This window comes from Vidua macroura, chromosome 2, assembly GCF_024509145.1.
Source record: "Vidua macroura isolate BioBank_ID:100142 chromosome 2, ASM2450914v1, whole genome shotgun sequence".
Taxonomy (NCBI): Eukaryota; Metazoa; Chordata; class Aves; order Passeriformes; family Viduidae; genus Vidua; species Vidua macroura.
Genome location: NC_071572.1, coordinates 17597303 through 17623719, shown reverse-complemented (window position 1 = coordinate 17623719; position 26417 = coordinate 17597303). Strand labels below are relative to the sequence as shown.

Here is a 26417-nt window from a genome sequence, read left to right as displayed (position 1 = left end):
GCAACTGCATGTAAAGTTCTCTTTTACCTCACTGAAGGTGCCTGTCCCTTCCTGACAGGCTACAGTTTCACCTCAGAAACTTCTCTGGATCACCCCTGTCCCTGCCTCTGTGGCCACCCCTTTCCAGCAGCCTCTCAGCTGAGCTAAAGTAGGGGAGGATGTGGGAATATTGGCTCATTGCCATCAAAGGGTTCAAGGAAACAAGACTGAGGAAAGACACAGGCACCTGGACCTCAGTGCACCTTCCCATCTGGTTCTTGCATGCCCTGGGAACATCCTCCCTGCCTTCTCCATGAGCACAGATCAGCTGAGAGCTGAGTTGGTGAGGCAGGGGCCAGAGCCTTTCTAGGTCAGACTCACAGCATGACAGAGGTACGAGCAGACAATCACCTCAGGGAAAGGGAGAAGGGCTCAACAGGCACCTTTATGGTACATGTGCTGCTTTGTTCGATGGTGATTCTTCCTGTCAGCATTATGTTTATAAAGGGTCTCTCATTCCAAAACCAATCTCTTCTTCTTAGGAACATTGTCTACCCTAGTAAGAGAGAACTCATCTCCTTAAACCCACTTCCTTTTAAATCTGTAGCCCATCATGGCTGCAGCAACTCCTCTGCTGTTATTTGTTTGCATCCTGCTGAATTGCAGTAGATTTAAACTCTCAGCCACTAAAAATTAAGTTCTTCCTCAGTATTGATGGGACTACTTCTAAATGGTCCTGGAAAAATATCCTGGAGTGGCTCTGACTAAGGATCTGCCACCATTATCTTCTGCAGTTTTAATATTAAAAAACTGTGCAGTCAAGGCAACCCTTGTGTAGGCAGCATGGTCATTTTAATTACTTTTTTTTTTTTTTCAGAAAGAGAAAATCCACGTTTCAGTACCCATTTTGAACAGCCACTGTGAGATGGATCATTTAATTGTGTTCAATATCAGCTGAGTTATAAAATACATGAGAAAAAGACTTTGAAAGTGTCAGGGATTCACTAATGGAAATTAAAACAATATGCATCTCTAGTTAGTGCTGAATGAAATATCAAACATCTGCTGCAGGCTATTATAGAGGAGAAGCCAAATGAGAAAGGCAAATGTGTAGTCTCAGCTGCAGGGGCTGGAAGGAGACAGCAGGTAAATGCCATTTGGAGGCATCCCTCATCACTCCACATTGCTCCTTGGAAAGCCAAGGGCTTTTCTGATGGACTCTTCATCTCCTGAGAAGAGGGTATGCAGAACAGAGAATTGGCAAATGGGCTGGAGATACACCAGGGGAATGCAGAGGCTGTGAGGAATGCAGAAAAAGAGGCAGCAGAGAGTGCTGGTTACATGTGCAGTGATCAGATGAGGAGGCAAGAGGGATCCCAGGTTGACTCAATTTGCTTTCCATTGTGGAAATTAATTAGTTGATTGGGAGAGAAGAAAGGATCAGTAGAGGTGCTCAAAGACAGGGCAGTCAGTGAGAAACAGATGCTTCCTAAGGAATGGCTCTGAGCCTAGCAGTCTCTAATCTGGGCACTGAGGAGTACTTACAGTACTTCCCCATCAAAATTAATTTCTTTTCCTGGTGATTATTGTTCAGGGCTCAAGGGTTTAGATCCTGTTCTTTAGCTTCTGCCACTAATTAAAGGCATCTCTTCAGTGTGAGGTACTCTGGAAACAGAGTAGGTACAGGTCCAGATACAGATAGATACAGATGATGAATTCCAGCATTCCTTTGTCCAAGTGTTTTAAGATTCAGGGTACCCACTCCCAGCTTCCTTGAGATTTTAGGGCATGGCTCAGGTCCAGAAGCAGATGGATTATGAGGATGTCGATACTCAATAGAGCTAACACACACTGCAAACATAGGGCTTCCACATTTACTCTTATGTTTTCATACTGCAGGCTCCAATACATGCAGTCCTGTAGAGAGATAGTAACGATGGAGATAGAAACAATGCGAGATACCTAAAACCCCTGGAAGTGCAGCAGGCCCAGGAAGTGTGTTAAACTGCTGGGAAAATCCTCTTCTAGCCCAAGCCTACTTGGCATGGTGAGCACATGCACTTACAAAATGTCACCAATTCACACCAGCCAGTTCCAAGAACCTGCATTCTCCCTGGGGCCCTGCAATTTTAAAACACTTGAAACGTATTTCTATTGTGTTTATCCGCTCCATTTTCACATCAAGGGAGCCTGCCAGCAATTTGCTGTGGGGATGGGTCCTGTACAGAAACACTAGAAAATCACCTGCCATCTTTGTCAGCTCAGTGCATAACAGCCCCTCAGGCCAAGCACAGCTCCGTGGTTCTTGCTCTCAGGAAAAGACAGAGCAGTAGCTTGGCCATCTAAAGGTGTGTGTCTATAGGCTGCTGTAGGTGGCTGTAGGTGCTGGCTGCACCACCTCAGCATTCAGCTTTTAATTTTTCCATTTTAGGCAGTGTTAAACTAGGCAAGCAACCCAGACAACAATTTTGTCTCCTGGGAATGTGCAAACTGGCTTCTGTACACCACAGGTCTGAGCCAAAAATTTTTTAAGGGCCCTGTTCATTGTTGTTGCCAATATTTCAGAAATAAAGGCACCTTGATATAGGTGTCTTTACTCCTGAAACTGGTACTCTCAAAGTTGCAGTACATACAAGGAATTTCTTTGCCTTCATTGACATTCCGACATGTTGCATGTTTTCACATAGTCAGTAGTGTGCTTATTAGTGTGGTCTCAAATGAATGTGTCAGTTTGAAACCTTATAAGATGCACAAGAAAAATGAGAGAAACACTGTGTATGTGTTTTCTTGATTAGACATCAGTTTTCCTTTGAATGTGGAGCCAAAAATCAAACTAGCTAATGCAATGCTCTGCTTGACTGACTCTTCTGAGAAACTAAACATCCAGTATCATGTCAGCTAATTATGGTTAAATAGGTGACAGAGAGAAAGTTCTTCACAGTTAATGTTGAAAATTACTGGCTACTCTGCTGAGTCAGGTTAGTCACGCCATTAAATTGTGATTAACCAGGTTCCATTTTTGGGAAGTATGCATAGAACACATGGATGTTCTCCAATGATGGAGCAGACATTCTGTCTTCTGTCAGGGCAGAGTTAATGAGAAAGAACTGGAAACTTGCTAGTTATTTTAATATTTATCCGAAGTTGATAAATCATAACTGTGATCAGTGTTGGTCTTCTGGAATTTGACTAACATTTTGGGATACTTGCATAGACACCCTTCCAGGGTCTGGTTATCTGTAAGGCACATAAAAGTCATGGCAGAGAAAGACAGTGAGTAACCATGATATCCAGCGAAATTACATCATGTTAGCATGTGCAGATTTTAACTTCTTTTTTTAAAAAATTCGGGATCAGAACACAGTAAAAATGTCAAGATTGAAGCAAGAATTTCAGCAAGACATTTTTCAGGAAACAAAAAACAATGAATCAGTCTGGTAAAGAGTAACTAAGTTCTCCTTGCCCTTCTCAAGTTATGAATAACTACTTTTGGCCTATTACTCTTATTTTTGTGTGGAAATTATAGAGTTGTCATACTCGTTCTCTTCCCACAACTCACCCACATTGAATACATCGGTCATGCAAAAATACTTACACAAAATGCAAGAAACATCTTACAAAGTGTTTGCAAATTATGTGCCAATGATACCATCATTGATCTTTTAATTCAGCATGCACTCATGTAAAAACCTAAAGGAATAGAAGGCCTGCTGTGAATCTTAATGTGATTGCCCTTTTGTTAAAGAAACCGAAAAAACGCTTTTATTTTGCCCACAAACTTTGGTATTTCTAAAGTTCTTTAACATGAGTGTTATAGATTCATAAAACTCTTTTCAAACACTACTTTATGGGCACTTTCTTAACATTTTCCCTATAGTAACATGAAGCTTGTTTCTTGGAAGGAATCCTTTCAAAATCTGAGTGATTTAAAGATGGGAACAGAGCAAGTTTAAACCTAGAGCTGTCTGCTGTACTTTTCCACAAGACAACAAAATAGATGGTATCACTAAGGGTCAGGTTTGTCCTCCTCCACAGAGGAACAAAAGGGCAGGAATTTTCTAGTCTTCCATCACTATCTCACTAAAAAACCTGGCTTTATTTCTGAAACACTGCCAGCTACAATGAGCGGGCCCTTAGAAAAATTCTGGGTCAGACCTGTGGTTTATAGAAGCCAGTTTGCACATTCCCAGGAGACAAAATTGCTGTATGGGTTGCCTGCCTAGTTTGCCGTTGCCTGAAAGGGAAAAGCTGAATGCTGAGGTGGTGCAGCACCTACAGCCACCTGCAGACACCCTATAGAAACCCTATAGCCACCCTATAGACACCCTATAGACACCTACAGCAGCCTATAGACACACACCTTTAGGTGGCCAAGCTACTGCTCTGTCTTTTCCTGAGAGCAAGAACCACGGAGCTGTGCTTGGCCTGAGGGGCTGTTATGCACTGAGCTGACAAAGATGGCAGGTGATTTTCTAGTGTTTCTGTACAGGACCCATCCCCACAGCAAATTGCTGGCAGGCTCCCTTGATGTGAAAATGGAGCGGATAAACACAATAGAAATACGTTTCAAGTGTTTTAAAATTGCAGGGCCCCAGGGAGAATGCAGGTTCTTGGAACTGGCTGGTGTGAATTGGTGACATTTTGTAAGTGCATGTGCTCACCATGCCAAGTAGGCTTGGGCTAGAAGAGGATTTTCCCAGCAGTTTAACACACTTCCTGGGCCTGCTGCACCTCCAGGGAGGAAGAATTTACAGCATTGTGGCTTATAAGCACCTGGTCCTTTGCTCTGAGTGATGGAAAAAAGGGTGAATTGTGTGAGCGGTGAATCCTATTTGCCCTCCTGTAGATTTGTATGCACATGGTGGAGACAGTGTGTGGTCCTGCTCAGACCATGCTGCCTGGCTACTCTTTGCACCCCGAGAGCACAGGACAGTTCCTCAGTCTGCTAAGCATTGCATTTCATTGTGGTAGAGAGCAGAAGTTCTTTGAGGATGGCACAGGAATTTTACTGTGCTCAGGCAAGCTTGGGAGTGGCCAAATTCTCCTGTCACTCATTGTCAGTTCCTGTGCCTCCAAGATCTGGTGGTTTCCATGTCCCCATCCCTCTTTGTCTCAGTGCAAGGAGTATGAAGTGCACCAAGGCTTTCTTGTAGCTCAGAGATCATTATCCATAAATGCAGCATTTGAAAGGGAAGGAGCCAGCTGGGGGCTGGGGAAGGTTAAACAGCATTTCTTCATCTGTGGTGCTGCTAAGACACAAAATATGCTTAGGGGTTTTAGCATGTTCTTGTGTTGGCCAAATATAGATTAAAAGGGATTCAAGCTCTTCATACCTCCTTTTGGCAGGGAAACTTCATGTTTTACATGGAAAATATAATGGTTTGAATATGCAACTGTAAATTAAAAATTACTTATTGAGAACATGTAAAATAATAATGTAGGGAAAACTAAAGTTGCTTCCACTTGTCAGAAGTCACCTTGCTGGCTTTGTTAGAATCTGTTGTGTCGGATGCTGAGTGTTCCTCCTCTGTCCAAGTGTAGCCATGTTTCATTTTGGAGCGTGTGAGCTGTGAAGCTGAAGTCCTGTAGTGCAGCTGGGCACTGACTCGAGGATTCAATGAGTGTTTATGTGGAGACTGTGTGTTGCTGGAGACTTTAGCTGATTCCCATCTGCTGCAGATCAGGGGCTTCCTAGGGATGCTTCACGAGGCAGGTTACCATAGCACCAGGCTTCTCAGATGTAGCATTATGTTGTTTCACTTGTCTGAGCAGGACAAAAGAAGTGATGTGTATATTATGTTGGATTTCTCAAAGTAGTCATCTCTAGTCTTGTACAAAACAAAAATCATGGACATTGTGCCATTGCTTAAGGATAGAAATTGAGAGAGGAGGTTCTGCCATTACTTGTAAATGAAGATGAATCTAGAAATGACATTGGCATTGATCAAAAGGGAACTTCAGTGAGCTAGAAAATGTAAGATCAGGTAAAGAAGCTACACCAGATTCTTAGAAATTGCAGTTAAGAGATCGTTTCACACATGTGATTTCTGTCAGGCTCACAGGAGTTAAGGGAAAAATTTCTGCTGTGCTGGAGCCCAGTAAAGAAGAAAAGAAGAAAAAGCTTCTACCTAGCAGAAGAAATTTCTGTGACTGTAAGGTCACTGGAAAACACAAATAAGTTTTGAAAATAGCCCTGTTTTGGAACTTCTTATACTCTACCCCAGATTTGTGACCAATGACTACTTTTAGAAAGATGATGCTCATATTCTTAACAAATTGCTGACATTCCCCTTTTGTGATACAGTTGAACTGTCCAGTAAAAAGCAATGATTTCACATCATATATATATATATATATATATATATATATATATATATATATATATAAAATAAACGATCCTGTAAAGGTTACAAGTGGTATAAATTTTCATCACTACCCACTACCCCTCATATGTTTCATATTAGGGGATCAAAATCATATCATCCTGACTCCTTTTTTTTTATTCTCTTGAATTTCATTCTGATTTTAATGCAATGCATCTTAAACCCCACCAAAACCAACTAACTATAGAATCTGGTGGTTTCAATGTTGTTGTTTTGAGCATACTAATACATGAATCTGTGTAGCCAATGGACCAAGGACAGCTGGAGGCCAGGCTGGTGGCAGGGCCCACTGTAACACAGGTCACTGGTCAAGGGTCCATGCAGGAGACCTGGCTGACCATGGCCTGTGTATGACACAGCCCAAACTGGGCTGGAGACTGGTCAGGGCAACCAGTCCCCACATCCCTAGAGCCCTCAGGGACCAAAGATATCTTCATTTTCCCTACCACATTTGCTACTGACCTTGTTTAAGAAGAGGTTTTGTTAAACAAACACTCTCAAAAGAATGGGCCAACGTTTCAGCTGCAACTGAATGTTAGAAAGCAACGCTTCATTTGAACTTTTCTGCAGTAATCATTATTTCTGCAATCATCAAAGCCAAACAGCAATGATATATGAACAGCAGGTTAAGGCTTTGTCTCCTTAGAGAATCTAAGAAAGGCTTGTCACAGTTTGCTATGGTCTCTCTAGCTGATGAAACAAAGCCTTCCTAGTGTGGGTTCTGAAATTTAAACAAAAAAAGTCTTAAAATAATTCACTGAAAGAATAATGGATACAATGTTAATTGCAGCATGACTATATTTGCTACAATTACACCAAGAAGGATTATCATTCAAATGAAAAATATGAGGCATGTATAACTGCAGAGTCATGACAAATTGTGTATATCATGGCCCAAGCAACTGAATAGTATTTGACATTTGTCTGCCCGTATCTTTATCTCTTTCCCTTTGCCTATGCTCCTGTTTTATTGTATACCAGCTCTTTCTTTCGGTGTCTAGGATGAATCATCAGTGCAGAAAAATACTGGTGTAGTCTTGATTTCTGTAGCAAAATACTCCTTATTTAGGAACAAACTGTATGACAATGAATGCAACATCTAAGGATGTATTGTATTTCTAAATATTATATATATGTGTGGGAGGTGGCTTTGAAATTTAGACTACTCTGGCAGAACAAAAAAGTCTGAGCAATGCTAAATGCATTCATGGTGTTTATTTTTTTTCTTTTGTCTTTTATTTTTCTTGTTAGTTTTGTTATCACTGTTTTTATCCTGCAGGGAAATTACTACTAAGGAGCTGACTTCCATCTTGGCTGCAAAATTGATTATGTTCTACCCTTGGAACCATTTAAATTAGTTGTGCTGGGGGCTTGAAATAAAATGTTATTATAGCAGAAGAAATTCTCAAGGCTTCATGTCCCAAGCTAATAACGAGTCCTGTCAAATAAAGTCTATTCAACCCTTTTAGTCTAAACAAATACTCCAGTTTCAGTTTCAGAAAACATTTGCCATTTGAGCAAAATTGGTTTGGTTGTTAGGATATTTTTAAGCAAAAATAGGGACCACCAAGGTTCCTTTCAAAAGGCAAAATCAATGGAATAAATGACATTAACATGTGCAACTGCAGTCTGGTGCATACAACAGTATGAAAAATTTTTGCAATAAAAAGCCATCGGCCTGGAACAGCTCAGCTTTCTAAGCTGATAACATTTTAGTGAGAAAATAACTTTAATAATCCCCCTGAACATCATATGCATGCACAAATTATTAGATTAGAGTGTCCTAGTTATTTGGTTATTACAAGGCTTCTGCAGGAATCACACCCAAGCCACAGGAAAACACTGATTAAAAAACTCCAAAGCCTAAAGATAGCATAATTACCAGAGGAAAATCAGTTATTAAACAATAATATTTAAAATAAATGGCAGTGTTGAAAGGCTTTTCCAAAATGTGTTTTAATAATGTTTGTCTCTGTTAAGCCTTGGAGATAAATAGACAAACCAGTATAAAAACCAGGAACTTCTCTTCCAATTAAAAGACTGTTCACAGCAAGAAGGGGGACAGAGTGAATCAGGGAACCCTATGGCTTTGTAGTTTCTGAATTGAACCCCAAGTTAATTTAATTGGATTCTTCTCCCCTATATTTCTATATTCCCCTTCCTCCCCCCTTTCAATGCATGACCTGGTTTTTCAAATCAATTTGGCCAGCAAGTATCCTTTATCATAATTTCCTCTTCAGTGGGCAGAAATAGATACTTCCAGAGAGCCAATTCATCCCTATGGCCAATCAACATCTATAGTGGATGAGTTTAAGTCTTCCCTGGAGCTTCCTGTCTGTTCAAATGGTGATCTGAATCCTCCCCCCATCATTCACATAGCTGAGGACCTTTCCTTAGACAGCAGCTTGAACATGGAGCAAATAACTCACCAATCAAATAAAGTGTTTCTCCATTCTAGCCAGTGAGTGACAATATACAAGAGGCAACTAAGGCATAGATCTTTTTCTCCTCTTCATTGAAACAAAATTCGGGAATTTTGCTTTCTTTTCTGTGCAGAACAGTTCCCATTTGAGCTTTAAAACCCCTACTCTTCCCATCCTTGCTCATGGCCTACTATTCATATTGTGGGAGGTAGAAGAGATGCACTAATATGCACTAATATCCTATCAGGCTTGGAAGGGCATTTAAGGTGTATTTCCCTCTTTCTTGATGAGTGCCAGTACCACAGATCTTCCAAGAGAAAGATTGGCATGATTTTGTTTTACTATTCCTACAGTTACTGCGGCATTTCTTTAAAGGGTCCAAGGCTGTCAGTACGTGCTTAGTGGACTCTGAAGAAACTCCTGGGCAAAGTCCTTATATGTTCCTATTGTAGCTCCCAAATCATGTTTGACCCAGGTTGGAGCTAGATACCTCCCTACACATAGAAGGGGGGATTCTGGGCACAAGCAGAACTCAGCTGCCCAGAAAATGTTGACACTAAACAGTGAAGGACCTACTGAACTTGAGTTATCTCCAGAGTTAAGCAGCAGCTGAACAAGGACAAAGTGTTTGGACTTAAGCACTTGGATATTTTCTGTATCTGCGATCAAAGGGACTGGATAGAGAGGAAAGATGAAACAAACACTTCCCTCCAGGTAATTTTTATCCCTTTGTACAGCTACTGGGTGAAAAAGACAAGAGTAAATACTTGCAAGAACTGGATTGTTAAGGCCAAGAGGGGAACATTGCTTGAGTCGAGTTGAAAGAAGGAACATACTATGATACAGCAAATTACTTTACAGGCCATTGGACCTAATGCAGTCATGAGAACTCACCTGCCCTGTAAAAGTGGGTTATTTTCCTCAGGAAAGAGATTGTGAGGTTTTATTGTAGCAATGGAAAATCAGTGCCAATGCACCTGCTGCGTGGCAACACCAGAGCCAAGAGGAGTATTGACTTTCAGCACTTCTGAAGATATATTGAGGAGTGCTCAAAAAATAACAGCCCTCAGATAAGAATGCAGAGAGCTTCCCAAGAGCTCAGCAGATCCTCTGTGGAGACCATTCTGTGCAGGAATGACTGCTGCCAAATGTGCAGGGCAGCTCTGACAGTATTCACTAAGGATAAGAAGCTTTTGCTTGAGGATGCTTTGTGCACCCCTTCCTCTGGTAAAAGCACATTAATATTGACTGAATGACACTGATGGATTTTGATGGGATGTGCATGAAAAGGAATGTGGTGAGCATATTTGTTGGAGAACCAGGCTCTGCTTGTGGGTTTTTCTAAGCTCTTCTGCAGTTAGTTGGCAGCTGGGGATGTTAAACAGATGTGGGCTTGTTAGAAACAGGAAGCTCTGCCAGCTCTGTTCCTTTGCTCCCCTTCCACCTTAACACCACTTAAGGTAGTTTGTACCTAGGACATGACCTGTGTGAGTAGGACTGAGTGGCTGTGATGCCTTTCCTCCTCTGTGCCCTCGCAGTTCAGACTGGGGCTGGGCTGCTCTGGCACACAAAGCATGTTAAAAAAGCAGCCTTTAAATTTTAATTTCCGTACTTTAAAGTGTTTTTGTGTAGGAGTTTCCTGTACTTAAGCTTCCTGATACGCAATCGATCAAAGTCATGGCTGCTGAAATAACTTCAGGTTCAAGGTACGCTTTAGGCAGAGTAAGTGCTGCAAAATTGACATATATGTTTACAACATAAACATTGTATTGACAACTTAAGCAAAAATCTCTCTTGCAGCTGCATATGCTGAAACATCTCCCTTGCCCTCCCCTCACCGTACCCATGAGTGTGGCCTACTCTGAAAAAACCTAAATCTGTTTTGATTTCTCTTCACTGCTTTTTATTATGTCCAAAACCAAGCTGACAGCAACAGCCAAGAAGGAATGGGCACTATTATTGCACATTTTTTCCCTGCCTATCTCTTGTTCTCCTCCTGTTGTGTCTGACAGTGATACAGATAGGCATTTTTTGCAAAATGCCATTTGTAGAATGTTGATGATGCAGAGTCTCCTCAGGAAAATTCTTCTGGGTTTAGGCAGTTCTGTGGAACAGTCAGTAATGTGGATTTGGGAAGGATGATCTGAACGCTAAAACATGGATTAAGATTTTGTTCAGGGTGAATGAAATCTGGAGCTCTTCCACGGGCTCCTCCTGAAAACCTGGGCAATGTACTTACCATATACATGCCTTAATTTCCCTATTTGTAAAATGGAGCAAGAATATTTCCCTACATTGCATATACTCATGGAGAAGCAGGCAGATTATCTTCTTTAAGACTTGTCATTAAATTCTTTCAGAGGAAAGAGGCAGAGAAATACTCCTTTTTTGAAATACTTGTAATTTGAAATACTCCTTAGTCTTTGAGTCTCATTAAATCTACTCTCTGCTAACTTGTGATGTTCCATGCAAAACAGTTCTCTAATTTTCTTTTGTTTGTTTTATTTTCTATCTCCACCATAATTGCAACTGATTAAATGTTAGGCAAGTACTTCCCCATAGCTCTAACATGATGGAGCAAGTGTTAATGAAATTTCTGACATCTATTAATAACTTATCAAATTGAAAGAGAGCTCTTAAATATAATATGAAGTGTGTGTCTGTATTTCTAGCCATGTGTGACTCTCCTCAGAAACTTGCTGGTGGGGTTAGAGTTATTAAGTGGTAGGATTTTTCAAAAGACTTGTTTATTTATACTGAATGTGAATGCTGGGTAACATGGCAATACAATCCAGGCTTCTGTACAGGACCAGCAGACTCTTCTTTTGATCTAAAAGGAGTCAAATCTGTGTAATATGTACTGAGTCATAATGGAAATGGAGTGGATATAAATGATGTAGGTGTGAATTCCTACATCTAAATTAGTAGCAGGAACATTGTATTCTTACAATGTTGTAAGAATATTTAGTACTGGGAAGAAACCTGGTGGTGAGCTACTATTACCCTAGATTTACCAGTAAGGCAAATGCCCACGGAATGATTCTGGAAAATATGTGTTCATTTCCAATTAAGCAGATAGAGTTCCTGGCTTAGGCAGTTCATTAAAATCTCCTGAAAGAGTTATAGTTTAATCCTGATCTTCATGACTTAAAATTCTGACCAATGTGTTCTCTGAGCTTCCTCAGAACTTTAAGAGAGAAAGAGAGACTGGGGGTGGGGTGGGGGGTAACATGACTCACTTCAAAGCTTTGTTCTTCTCCAGCTACTTATGGAACTGACAGGGGGAAGCGATATAGGTTGTTATTTATATGTAGGCTGTTTTCTTCCCTTGCGTAGGCTGACTCGGTTTTGCATCTTCTTTTAAGTTACACGAGTCAGCTGAGCATGCCAGAATTGTCTGAGAGTCACAAAAACTGTTCCATTTTTCTCTTCCTCTCCCACCTCTGACATGTGCTGTGGCCAGCCTGGGGAGCTTGGGCTTGTGCAGTGACTGTGCCAGGTGTCCCAATGATCAGAGGGACAGCAGAAAACAGGCTCTGGGGCACCAAGTCTGTGACTTTGCAAGAGGGACAATCCCAAGCCAGAGCTTTGATGTCCCTTTACCTTCTTCTCACAATGAGGTGCCACAAGGGATTAAAAGTTTTAGCTGAACTTAAAAATTACCCCTGTTTCATCAGAACATGAATAAAACAATTTTTTTTTTTTTAATGAATAAGAGTCAGAGCAACTAGATAAGACTAAGCAGGAGTGCAAAAGCTCTCCTCCCACCTACTGTGTCCTCAATTACAGCCATCCCAATGATTCTAAGTGGCAGAAAACATAATTTGGTCCCCTTTGGGCTTTCAGGAATTTATTTTGGCCATCATCTCTGAGAGTTTCTCAATGTAGTTTCTCCAGATTCCATATCATTAAGCCTTTTGAGCTTTCTCTGTTTGAGCAGGATTAGCAGTTCCCCAAGGATGCAGAAGTCTCTCCTCCTTGTAGGTGGTTCAACCTCATCTATTTACTGTTTTACAGCCACAGTATATGACTCAAACTGCGAATGCACATGCACAAACACACACATGAAGAGAAGTAAAGGGACTATACCATCAGTTACAATGCCATTCTTGTAGCAAGAATGTAACCCAATGCATCATATGCAAGACCCTATACATTTGCAAATAGAAAAAAGAAAACCAGAAATTATTTCCTGCACAGATGAGCAATCTTCACTGTGAATCTTCACTGAGCAGTGGTGATATCCTCAGTAGCTCCCTCCAGGATTGTTAGCTCCCTCCTGGTTGTCTCCAGCCTTTTCATAAGGTGAACATTCATCTGTCAGTATCATGAAGTCATTCTGGCAGCAAGATTTTGCTTGCCACAGAGCAGTAGAGTTCAACAAGCCTTGAGCATGTGGTATCAGACTGGCATGAAAACTATTCCCTCTCCTTGTGCTGCAGTGCTTTGAACCTCGAGGGCCATCCAGCAGTCTGTCTGAGAGGTGCCTGTGCTGTCCTTCAAAGAGCTCTCCATCTGTGCTCCAGACTGCTTCTGTCACTGCTACTGAGTGTTGTGGGCGCTGCTGGTGCTCAGTGGTGTGGGGTTCCTTGGAGAGTCTCTGGCTACTTTAACTACAGGTGCAGACTATAGAACCAATGTAGGCGCCATGGCTTTAGAGAAGAGATGAGGAAAAAGGAGCAGTTTGTAGGAGTAAACACTGTCTGTCAGGCTAAACAATCAAATAAACTTCAGAAAAGAATTTTCCTGTTATGAAAGTCCAGTACTTTGGCTCAAAGTTAAGTTGAGAAGGGAATATAGATGTGCTCCATACATGAAACTGCATGGATAAAAGGCTTTTGCACAAACATCTTTCCGTGAGAAGTGATGGTGTTCTTAGTTATTGCTTTGATTATATATATGTACTGAGTTCCTAACTATTGTGACTCAAAATGATTTTACTCAGCCTGAGTGAAATGTGTGATGACACTGTTTTGAACAAAGCTCTTGGTATCAGAGTCCTAGAGACAGTTTAACATTACAGTATGAGTCAGAAAGTTCTCTCAGATTTATAGCTCAGGTGAAAATGAAATTATGTGAAAAACATGATAACTGCAAACAAAACCTTAGTACAAGACTCTGCTTGGAAGGAAAGATTCAGGATTTGGGACAACCAATTTTTGCTCTAAATCAGCAGACTTTTGTTTTTGTCTTTTGAATCACTGAGGAGACAATTGTGCAGCAGCCCATCAAGTTGTTACCATAATCAAAATCTGCATCAGAAAATGAGCATGAAAGGTGACTCTGTCTCTTCTCTGCTTAAGTAGCCTTGTGAGTCCTTGCAGGTGTTCCTGCTAGTTCCACACGAACACAAAAGGGAGCCTGCAATGAAGTGTGCCTCTGCAGGTTTTTCCTGGCTGGAAAGGACAGGGAGATCTTGATTAGGAAGTACTACAGAAAAGAAGATAAAAAGACCATTTCAGAGAATATGAATAGGAAAAACAGGGAAGAAGGCACAGGCCAGTAGTTTCAAACTGTGCACGTGTGTGCACCACAAAGCCTGGTGCTCCAGGAGCCCTCAGGCCCAGAGTTTTCTCCAGAAGAGGTGGTGCAGGTTGATGGTCTGTAGCTGGTTTGTGGGACCCAAGAGTGGGTCAGGCAGGTCCTTGGTTGGAGGAGTCCATGGGAAAGTATGGACCACTCGGCTTCCTCCACATCCCAAGTGAGGTGAAAAACAGAGGCCTGGCCATGTTCCACCACCTGTGTTTCACCACAGACAGCGTTGATCCCAGGTCCTGAGCCCACAGGCTCGAGCTAATTTGGGTGTGTGATAGGTACATTTACATTAATGCAGCAGTGCTGATCCCTTTAGGATATGGAAACGATTCAGTTAAATTAAAAAAAAGAAATCTTTGCATGAATCTTGCTAAATGCTGCTGTTCATTTCCCTTTATCTGAATTCCATTTCCTTTCCTCTAACCTGCCCTCTTTATCCTATTTTCTTTCTTTGTGTTTATTAATATTCAGACCATCAATTTCTTTCAACGTACATTCTCACCTTTGCCATATTCTATTATTCCCATTATACATCCTCTTTCAATTCTGCATTTCCTTAAGTCCTTTACTGTACATGAAATGTGACTAACTCACAATTGGAATTGGACCATGTTATCCTGCTGGAGCCTGTTTTCTTTGACATCAGCACAGCTTCAAGATCTCTTTTTACAGATGTTTTTATTTTTAATTTCAAAACATTTTTTTTTCAAAGACAGAAAGAGAAGAAATATAAAAAGACAAAACAACTTTCATGGACTGTATATACAGATCTATTTATTATACCATTATTGTCAGCCACAAATTGCTTAAATTATCCAAATATAAAGCATTTTCCCCTTCCTGAATCAGATGAAAGAAGCAATTCAGATTCCAGAGCCAGAAGATATGCTAGATAAGAATGATAAGTGGCTCAGTAATAGTAACTGATCAATTAATAGTCAAGAAAGAAGCATATGGAGTTACTGAGTAATGTAATGACCCATCCCATTCTCAGTTTTTTTTTAGTCTGATCTTATATTTATTATTGATAAGGCAATTTTCCCTGGCCAAAGGTTTACTCTGATTTACCTATCTCTAATCTAGAGAGATTGGCAGTCATAAAAATAAACAATTGCTTTTTCCCACCAGATTATATTGCTGAAAGTCCTAGGAAATCCAGAATTTAGGAGTATGATCTTAGAGAAGAATTAGAAAATTAACTCTCTTTTCACAAACAGCAGAGACCAAAAGTGGAAGAAAAAAGCCATATTTCCCTAGGCATCCTTTTATAATTTTAGGTTTTTGTTGTTTGGTTCAGTGAATCAGATCGCTTTTAGTGGTTCACTTAGTTGTGACTACAACAGGAAATACATCACAGAGAAGATGTTGTAGAATGTTCTGAAGAGATTTAACACAATTTTTATGCTATCCAATGAAGAAATAACACCTAAATATGTATGTATAGCTGCACATGTTCTTACGATTGATCACAGTAACTACCCTGCCATATGCCACTTCTGTGGTCCTTACCTGCTTTACTTGGAGGGAAGAGATTTGTTCCTATTGCTGCAAAAATGAAATCCTGACTTGTTATTTGATAACAGTCATGCAGTGAGTCAGTTAACTCTTCAAAGGTCAGTGAATAATGCAATTTGGTGCAATTCTTCCTAACTGAATGGCAGAGGTAATAACTGAACCTGTATGGCTGTGGCTGAGCTGAATGAAGATTACTTTTCACCTGAGGCAACTAAAGAACTTTTGGATCTACAAGCAAAAAGAGTTTTCTAAAACTGAGTTAACAAAAAAAAAAAAAAATCAGAAAAGCATAATCACAGCAGGAAAGCTGGCATTACAGAAGTAGGCACTCTGCTGTGCTCAGATACATACCACATTGAATTCTGATTTCAAGTGAATCTTAAATATAAATGCTTCTTTGGTCAATATCAGTATTTGACTCTCTTTATGAATTTAATGACATTGTTCAAAGATCCGGCTGGTGGTATTTGCTAGCAAACATACAATATTAATCAAATTTTCTCCTTAGTGATTGTTTTTATCAAGCTCTCATCCACTGAAAAAATTACCACTTAGAGTCCAAATATTCAAGTGAGCATTTAATGAAATTAAAGAAATATTATCTGTTGATTTCACTGGGAAGGAAGAGCCAAATCTTGTTGTAAACAAGACCCAAGGCTGACATTGTCATCTGTCTGCAAGGGCTGACAGGATGTTTTTACCCGTATCTTAATGCAGCCACATATAATTCTCAATTTGCACTGAGCTCAGCTCATGTGTGGGGGTGTTTCTGTGTGATAAATGTCTTTCAATTACTTAGCAATAAGAAGCTGCTTCCTTGTAGCAGAGACATCAATCCTTATTTGTCACCTTTGTAAACTGATCACCATGGCTGCACCAATCTGTTGATTACTTTCATTGGTTCATACACAAGAAACATTACAAACATTGGTATTATTTATTTTATTTCTGCCAATATGAACTTGCTGTATTTACAAGCCAAATGAAGGGCACTGAGATGTGTTAAGATGGTAGGGCTGTGGTAACCTGTGTGAGCACAGAGTTCTAAGGTTTTTGTGGGGCAGGAATATTTCTTCTCCCTTTGACTATAGAAAGCTTTATTGGAAATCTGGTTGATTTTCAAGGGGAAAAAAGTACTTAGTCAAATGGTTATAAGTGCTTATTCAAGACCAATTTCTTGAAGACAGAAGACTAAACATACAAAGTGAGACCAAGGAAAAGAGCAAAGATGTTCAGAATACAGGTGATGAGAAGCTGATGTTTGGAGTTGCAGGTTTATTCCTGTGACAGCTCAAGCACAGACTGTGGCTGTTATTGGCTTCTCTGAAGTCTGACCAAACAGTGCTGACTCTGCCCATGGCATTGGGTGGTGTGAGGTGCCTCTTGGTCTCCAACACTCCTGCAGGGCATGCACTTGTTGGCCAGCGCAGCCATAACATTTTCACCAAGAGGGAAGAGAGAGGCAACCAGGCTGAAGAGTTGCAAGAACCACAAATTGCTATTTACACATAGTGTTAAAGATGTGTCTGAGCTGGTGGGAGAGGTGGTCCCCAAATTGTTCCTCCCCAGCATTTTTCAGGATCACAGCAATGAGAAAAGTCAGCAGTGCCCTGGTACATGCCAAAGTCATAATAAATAGCGAGCAGAGAAAATTTCACTTTTTCCCTCTCCTTTTTCTATAGTTTCAATCTGTTTCCACAGGGGGCTAAGGCTCTGCTCAATCTAAGTTCCACTCTACCATGGTTTACAAGGCATGAACCCAACAGAGTTCTTGGGCTGGGCCACCAGAACCTCCAGTTTCCAAATAATTTAGCATTTCACTTCTATACTTTGTTAACTATTTCTGCAGTGGTCTGAGCTGGGCTTGAACTCCTGAGATATGAGTCATTTCTAGATGTTATTGTCATCTTAGAAGTGTTACAACCTGAAGTTGACTATCAATTTGTAAAAGTGGGCTTTTGACCCTGGTTATAATTTCAGTTAGTGTTACTTGGTGCTCACTGGCAGAGGTCAGCCTATCCCTGCATCATCAAGGCACAAGAAAATCTCACAGTTTGCTCCCAAGCTGAGCCCCAGCACCATTATCTGTCCAAATCACAAGCCTTTGTTTTCTCAGCTGTAACCTGCTCTGTTAGAAAAAGTGCCTTAAGCTATCACTCAGACTTCTTTTTCTTTGTCTGCAAAATAGTCATACTATTTTTGGAGAAGCTGAGGGCTTTTGAATCACAGAATCACAAAATGGGTATCATTGGAAGGGGGCACAGTGGGTCATCTGGTCCAAGCTCCCTGCTCAAGCAGGATGAAGTGGAAATGCTGCATCCTGTCTTAAATTTACTGTACAGAAAGAATGAATTCTCACTAATGGGAAACACAAGGCAACTACATCATATGATTGCACAAAATGACACATGATGAGTGTGCCAATACTTCATATGGCCTTGGGAAAAAAAGCCCAAGCAGTATTGGCTTCACCAATCTGCAAACTGATTTTGTATTCATGGTATTACGTTTTCAAAGGTGGAAATACACCATTTGAGAAGAAAGATCAAAATGTGTCAATAGACACTGCCCATGCTAAAAAGAAATATTTTATTGCTCTTCTAAACTGGCTTTACCTGGAAGACAAGTTTACTCCTTTCTTTTTTTTTTATTTTTAATTCCTGCAGTTTTTTTGGGTCCAGCCCCACTCTGAAGTTGGGGAGCATCTTGCTTTCTCTCTTCAGTGGGAATTGGATGGAACTGGCACAGAGGCAGCTGTGACCACTCACAAACCAGGACTGTATTTTTACACGGTTAGCACAACAAAAACAGCTAGTAACCCTGCCAGTGAATTTTGTTACATGCTTGTGATCACCTCTTCTAGCCCCTGCCCAGGGGGCTCTCTGAACATCTTTGGAAATACCTTAACTCACTGATCTTCTTCAAAACGTGAAGAAAATTTCCCTTTATCTTTGAAGGAAAAACAAACCATAAATATTTCCCATACATTTCCTGGCTTGAGTGCAGTCAGCATTTATTTCTGCATCAGCAGTGAGTGGGAGGTTTAGCATCTCATGACTTGGCAGAACCAGCAATAGAAATAGAGCAAAAATTAGTTTATTCAGTAAAAAAAGGCAATTTTGGGTGGCTGGAACAACTTGTGAATCCCTGCTGAGCAAGGTGGACACTTTCATATGGAATATGAATAATAGAGGGAGGGTAGTAGTATTTTTTCACCCTGTTTAAATTAAACATTTCTTCCTTGTTTCATGTTTCGTTTTGAAAATTGCCCACTTTTCATTTAAAGTAACTTTTGTTTCAGTTTTAATTTAAAATGATACTTTGTTCTATTTCCACCTTTCCAGTCTGAAAAATTCTTTGAAACATTTTTCTCCAACAGTTCATTTTAATGCATGGGAGAAGTTAATTTCAAATTGTAAGATTTCATGGTAGTTGAAAATTTTATTCTTTAAAAAACCTTGCCTAGAGTATGGCATTGCGCAAAAACAGAGGTTTGTGACTTCATATCTCAAGTAAAAGCTATTTTTTCATAAGATTCTACCTACCAAAATAAGTGAATATATGTTTTTTAACACAAACTGAGTACCTTTAACTGCATATTGAAGTTATTTTCACAGTGCAGAACTCTGGGAGAGGATGGATGTGTCTTTATTTCCATTTTACATTCGTTTGACAGAATCAGAGAGTTAAAGCAGTTGTCTGGATTCTCATGAGACTGGCATCACAGCAAAAACAGAGCTCACATTTGGGTTGATTCAAAAATGTCAACAAATGACAGCTGCTGAGCTGCAGGACCCATGACCATGTTTTCCCCTGGATTCTCTCCACAAAGGTGTTCTTCATTCTGGTGGTGACACGTGACACTGCACCGAAAGGGGCCCGAGAGCTGTGGGAGAGTCACGGTGACAAAATAAAAAGAGTTTGAGAAGTGGAAGGTTTAGTCCCCTCAAGTCCCTCAAAAACAGTGTAATTCTCCTTGTACTTTCATTTCCAGGAACTTCACTGGGGCCAGTGATGCTACAGCAGTGCATGAAGAACAAGCTGCTCGTTTTTTATATAGTGGGTATGGCCAAATAACAAATGAGGAAAATTATGAAGGGAAAGAAGTAGCTTTGTCACTTTTACTATACTTAGCCTTACCATACTTGGCTCTTGATGCAGACAGCTCTAATTCGGAAAAAGTTCTCTCATTAGTTGGCCCTAAAACATTTACAAAGCATCTGAATAATTGATATAATTTATGGTTTTATTGGTGGAAGCCATTAAATACCCTCCTCCCAAACAGCATTAGGGAGGAAGCTTGGCAACATGCAGTGAAAAATGGAGCAGCTATTTAAAGAAAGAAAAGGACAAGAAAATCTTATTGAGCTTTCTGAACATGATAACACTGAAAAAGGCAGAGTTTCCAAATATCCACTTCTAAAGTATTTCATAGTAAATGGAGCTGGTGTACTGTCAATATTACAGGCTTTTCAGTGGAAGATTTACAAGGTCTACCTTTCAAAAACAACCCCACTTATTTTTTATTTTATTCATGCTAGCTTAATAATGTCAACTTGTAATTTGTATTGTTGCTGGATTCTGTGCTGCAAGTGAAATTATAGGAAAGGTGGCAAATGCTTACGTAACAGTCTCTATTACATAAGGCTCATGTGGGGTCATTTCTGTTCTGCTCTGCTCTGATTAGGATTACATCAAGGTACTGGCTAACAGAGATAATTCATAGGCTTTATCTAGCCAAAGTTAGTGTATATCAAACATACATGTATACCTGAAATAGCCTTCCACAACTCCAGTCTTGGTCAAGAAGGAGAGACTGGCATTTTTAGGGTACAGTTTATATGACTATAGTGTAGATATCCATGCTCCACTTAGAAGAAATTTGTCCTAAAATTGCTTGTTTCTTACCATTAATTGAAAAAATCCCCATGTGTACATAGTCTTTTTTAAGTTAGGTGAGAAGAAACCTCCAACAAAAACCAATCTGCACTCACTACATGTACGCAGCATGTATGGAGTATGGAGCATGAAGCGTGGACATGGTGGTTAGGGAAGCTGGAGAGAGAGTACTGTTTGATGAGTCCTTATCAAAGCCAATGCTATAAGCCTTTAAGTTGAACAAACATATGAGTTTTTGCTGCTTTACTATGATCTGGGAGAAAACCCCCTAGCTGATAAAGTTGGTTTTGAGTTCAATGGAAGAACCTGCCTGAGCAATGGATGTGTCTAGGCTTTCATGATTTACTCAGTTTTGCAGACTCAGGCTTCTATGAGCATGTCAGAAAATTCCATAGGTTTCCAGGCTTTGAGCAGCACAATTCTGTATATACTGAGGATTCATAGGTAGACTACATAAACTGATTTGAAAACAAAGGTGTCAGCTTTTACTCATTGCAGGATTTTACCATTTATTTATTTTTAATATGGTTCTGGAAGCAATTGCTTTCTGTTTTCTCATTTAAAGCTGTGCCATGGTGTGGCACTGGCCAAACAATAGAACAAGCTATGTGTCTGCCAAGGATATAGTGATTCTCTGATTCCAGCTCAGTAGGCTGGAGTTAAAATAATCCAGCTGGCTCAGCAGCTATGTGGATGCCATTTATGGTAGCACAGCGTACGTGGCAGGACAGCTAACTCATAGCTTCCTTTATCATTTTGCCTTCTCTGCTTTAGGCCCACCAGGACAGGATTTGCACAGTCAGAAATGCTGATTCTTCTGACTTCAGCTACTTGTATTGTGCTGTCTCTGACGGCACAATCCAGCTATTTATTCATGTTTAATACATTTCCTAAGGACATTTGTAAAGGAAACAAACTGCCCCTTCAAGGAAAGCAGCAAACAACCTAATCTCAGCTGCATTTTACACAAATTACAATGACTTGATTCCTACTGTGCCTCAGCCTGTGGCACAGAGCATCTGGGACTCTGTTGAGTTTTCTCTGGTTTTCACAGCTGCTCAGTAAAGACATAACTTGTACAATTTTTTTATATGTGGGGGAGTGAACTACATACCTGCTGTGTATCTAATTGAAAGGCACAGATTCATGGTGTCACCTCAGCCTGCTGCATGTCAGCCTGTGCGAGCTGCATGGTGGGCATTGCCACGTGGAGCTGCACTATTGCAACTGAAAGGCATGTTCCTCTGATGCAGGCTGAATAGCAGTGCTTGCCTCCTCTGAAATGTCCTTCTTAGTGTTCAGGATCTGCAGGCTGAAGGTCTGTATCCTTTCTGTTGTGCTTTAAATGCCAGTTCCTCTGCTCATATTGTTTGCTGAAGCACATAGTGCAGTATATTCCATTTGACTTAAAAAATCTTTCATGGACTTTGAAAAATGATACTATTCAAGCACATGGCAAATAGGAGCAAAACCTATTTGCACCTAGAGGTGCAATTCACACCTAGAGGTGTGATTCCTTCCATCATGGAATGGTTGTCCAGCCAAAAGAGTGAGGTTGTTTTGAATAGTATGCAAAGCATAGAAGGGGAGTTTTCCAAGATGGAGATTTGGTCTCCTTAACACATCATCCTTTTCTGCTGCCTTTTCAGGCCACTATATGTTTTGACTGCAATGAAATGTTTTGCCTGTAAGTTATTATCTAAGTGTTTATAATATTTCAGGTTTCAGGGTTTTCAATCCATTTTGCTTATCTTGATTCATCTGCATGGGGTGCCATGGGTCTCTGTCAAACTGAGGTGACCTTGAGTATCTGAGACATCTCCAGGGCACTGGTTAATTGGGTTAATGTGAGATACTGAAGATTTGTGCTCTGCTGAATTAGCAAATGGATGCTAGGTACCTAATGTGTCAATTTATGATGCCGTTATTTAGACAATTGTGTAAAGCCCCGTGTGCCTCTGCCTACAGAGGTGTTCTAAGCTCCTCCTTACAAACATCAAGAAGAAGAAACTCTATTTGGGTGTCATTAATTTCATTGTAGAGAAGACATGTAAAACAGTTCAAATGCCTTGCATCCTAGATATGCCCATTCTTCATTCCTTGATTTATTTATGTCAAAGTAGTTTGTGCAACTAGCTCACATGTACATTGTAGACATTAAGTCAGATCATTGTAATTCCACTCAGGAGGTAAAACCTGATAAACAAAAAAGACAACCTGCTGTTACTTAATCATAAGATCTCTGCTTAAAAACTGCAAGACTACAAAGAAAGGCAGAGACCAAACACCTATGGAGAATGTACCTTTGATATGCAAAGTGTGTAGCTCATTAATTGGCTACTGTTTGGCCCAGTGTGGGTAATGTGATAAACATCTTGTGACATTGCAGAGCTGTAATATATCTGATTTTATTGTGGACCAGTCAATTCAAATCAGAATAGATTTTTACTAGAAGAGAGGCAGCTGGTATTTGGGTATTTTTAGTAGACAACATCTATGAAGATTTATTTTTCTTATAGAGGTGTTGGGTAAAGGTCTCAAGCAACTAGGATAGAATATTTAATTGGTAAAGTTGTATCAGCCCATACAATAGAATACCCTGAGTTTACTTTGAGGTTGTGGATACCAAATATAGCTAATTAAGCATTATGGTAATTGGTTCATAAAAATTTAAAAAGGTGAAACCTATAAACTTTCTACATTTTTTTTTCAGTAGGTATTTTATAATATCTTGTGTCTATATTCTTTTTTCCAAATTTTGATTGTGACTATAAGAACACTTGTATTTTGTTAAAGTAATCCTAATTTTTCTCTAAAGGCAATAGCTCATTTGTGCATTCTTTGTGGACACTCATTTTCATTAATAGTTGAATTATGTATTTTTTTATCAGCCAATAAATTAACAAATCAAAACAAAGAACAAGAAAAACCCACCTCATGGAACTCATGCTGTGCAAAAATGTGTTTATTTTTTTCACATTGATATCTTCAGCTTAGGAAGTAGTTTGAGATATAACATGCTGTGTCCTATTTCTTTCTAGGTCTCCTATGTAAAAGCTATTGACATTTGGATGGCCGTGTGTCTTCTCTTTGTCTTTGCTGCTTTGCTGGAATATGCAGCAGTCAACTTCGTTTCACGGCAGCACAAAGAATTTCTGAGGCTTCGAAGAAGGCAAAGAAGACAAAACAAGGTACAACTGCTTTTTACCTGGGGTCACTGAATGTGCTCTGGCAGCCCTGCTCATGTGCATCTGATTTCTTACCTCACTTCTTGCCCTTGCAGGAGAGTCTTTTCCTAAAGTTTCCTTTTGAGTGATTTACTCCTTGATAAAGAGCTCATAATTGGCTGCTGGGTTCATTTGCAGTTTATGAAATTATCGACAAATATCAGTAATTGGTCACCAATTCCAAGAATTTTCTTCTTTTCATGCAACTGCTGAGGCAGCTGGACCTCTGCAAATACTGTGCTACTACGTGGCACCATCAGTAGATAAGGAACTGTTGAATGCAATGACACAGACAGAGGAACAATATTATCCAGATGTGCTGTCATCAGAACATGCCTGAGATCTGTCTTTTCTAGTGCTGCCCTAGCTAGCTGTGCTAAAATGGGAGACTCCCTAGGACAGCCCATTGCAATGATTGGCAATTCTGCCCTCAATTTTACACCACCAACTGGTGTCTTTCCCAGCTGAAACCAGGAAACATGGCCCTTTTAGAAAAGGAGAAGGATCAGGAGGATTTCCTCTCTGGATTCTCTCCTTTCACAGTTTGCGACTGATGCAAATTTCAAATTTTCAGCAAAAGACCTCTTTGTGAGTGTCATTATCACATAATTTTATGCTAGTGACTGATGTGTAGAAGAGGGGATTGTTTGTAACCTACATGTCAGTCTAGAAATAATTTTAGGAAGTCTGTCCATCTGTCCTGGGCTGTTTTTTTGGTTTGGTTTTTTTTTTTTTTTTTTTTCCAGTAAATGGGAAGACAAGAGTAGACATTAAATTGAGTTTTATTTGAGTCATGATCATTCACGTGTCTAAAGAATCTGGAACTATAAACTCTACATATATATTTGCTAGGTGAAGTAAATATTTGTTTGAGCTGCAGGAGTGCTTCAAGCCACAAATAATGGTTTCCTTTACAAGAGGGATAACAACAATGGCACAGGGCATTTGTGTTTTGACAGGTCTGTCTAATAAATGTTCTGTAGCTAATGTAATATTTGATGGATACTCTGGGAAGAAAGCTGTTCTCTAGTTTAATATTATTGTCAGATGAATTGAGATTCCAGTGAAGATTAGATTACAGGAGAGAGCAGAGATGCTTGCCTGTCTGCAGGCCACACACACTGCCACTGGAAGCCTTTGTTTTCAAACCCAGCATGGCAGCAGCAGAAGCTTCTGTATGGCATCTGTAATTTCATTTTTGGATGCAAGATCTGTTTTAGAGGTGAACAAGTAGCCATCCTTGGTAAGTAACAATATCCAGTGACATTACTCAAATTTATGAGATTTTGGTCCATGGAAGTTGTCATTCATCTGCTTTGAAAACTATTATTTTGTTGACTGTGAAAAGAAAGTTATTTAAAACCAAATTATCAGAAGACTTGTGTTTATCCTAAGCCATGTGGTGCATGGATTCGTTGCAAAATAAGTAACAACATAATTAAGTACAAGGAAATATGCAGCTGAGTAAACGACACCTACCATTTGCATAGGCTTGCTTTTTTTCCTATGAATCTGGTTGCACGAATTTCAAAACAGGGAACAATGTTACTGAGGCAGTTTCTTTAGGGGGTGTTTTCTGCATCTCTGTACTTGATTTTGTCTCTCACAATTTTCTCAGTTTATTTTGCCTTTTAAGTGATTCTCATTGTTTTGCACGGTGGTCTTCTCTAACCAAGCCATTCTTCTCTTTGCCTGTTGTGTGTGTGTGTGTCGTCATGTTACTGCTGTGGTATTCCCAATCTTGCTGCTGCTATCTATGCTGACACTCTGGGGACAGGCACAGACTGTGGCTGTTGGGAATGAGAGCGTTGAGTCCGTGCGGCGCATGAATGGCTTGCGGAGCAAAGAGTCATCAGCTTACGGGACAGTGAATCAGATCGGCAATTCAAGTTTGAGGGTAAAGCTGTAGTGAGAAAGAGAAAGCAAGAGAGTTTTAGTACGTGCAACGATGCCATAAATCAGCAAAATGGACCATTTTGATTGGCATCACTAGTAGTCTCTTGCATTCTCTTTGCTAAATGCCCCACAAAATACACAGTACTGTCCCCAGCATGAACAGCAGTTTCATGTTGTACATCCTTATGGCCCACCCTTATGCTTGCTTTTAACTGTGGCTGGGCTATGCCACCCCTATTCCAAACCTCTTAAGGAAAGTGCATGCATATTCAGCAGCTTGGTCCTGTGTAAAGATAGAGTGAATGGGGTGGGGGGAGAGTGCCATAGGAAATGCCTTGAGACAGTAAATCCCACATTGTGTCATCTTTCAGATGAGCGCGTTCCAACAGAATGTGGTATGTATAACAAAATACGTTTTTGTTGCTGTGGTATTTATTCCTGAGCTGTCAACCTGCAGCCTCCCTCATCGTGATGTCCTGAGCCCTGCTTAGTGGAGTATGAATAGCTATGAATGAAAAAAGTATTTCCTTGGTTTCTTTTTATTTGCTTGGAGAAGAGCC

At 40.2% G+C, this 26417-nt stretch overlaps 1 protein-coding gene across 5 annotated transcripts in view; it reads left to right on the top strand.

Moving 5' to 3' along the window:
• Positions 1-26417, top strand: part of GLRA2 (glycine receptor alpha 2) — a 121605-nt gene that overhangs the window by 69259 nt on the left and 25929 nt on the right. For 3 of the 5 annotated variants that reach the window (XM_053971630.1, XM_053971627.1, XM_053971626.1), the window contains exons 8-9: positions 23776-23925; positions 25739-25858. In XM_053971630.1, the coding sequence (XP_053827605.1) occupies positions 23776-23925; positions 25739-25858 (270 nt within the window). The remainder of the gene's footprint in view (positions 1-23775; positions 23926-25738; positions 25859-26417) is intronic. The other 2 variants (XM_053971629.1, XM_053971628.1) reach the window with 1 other exon arrangement.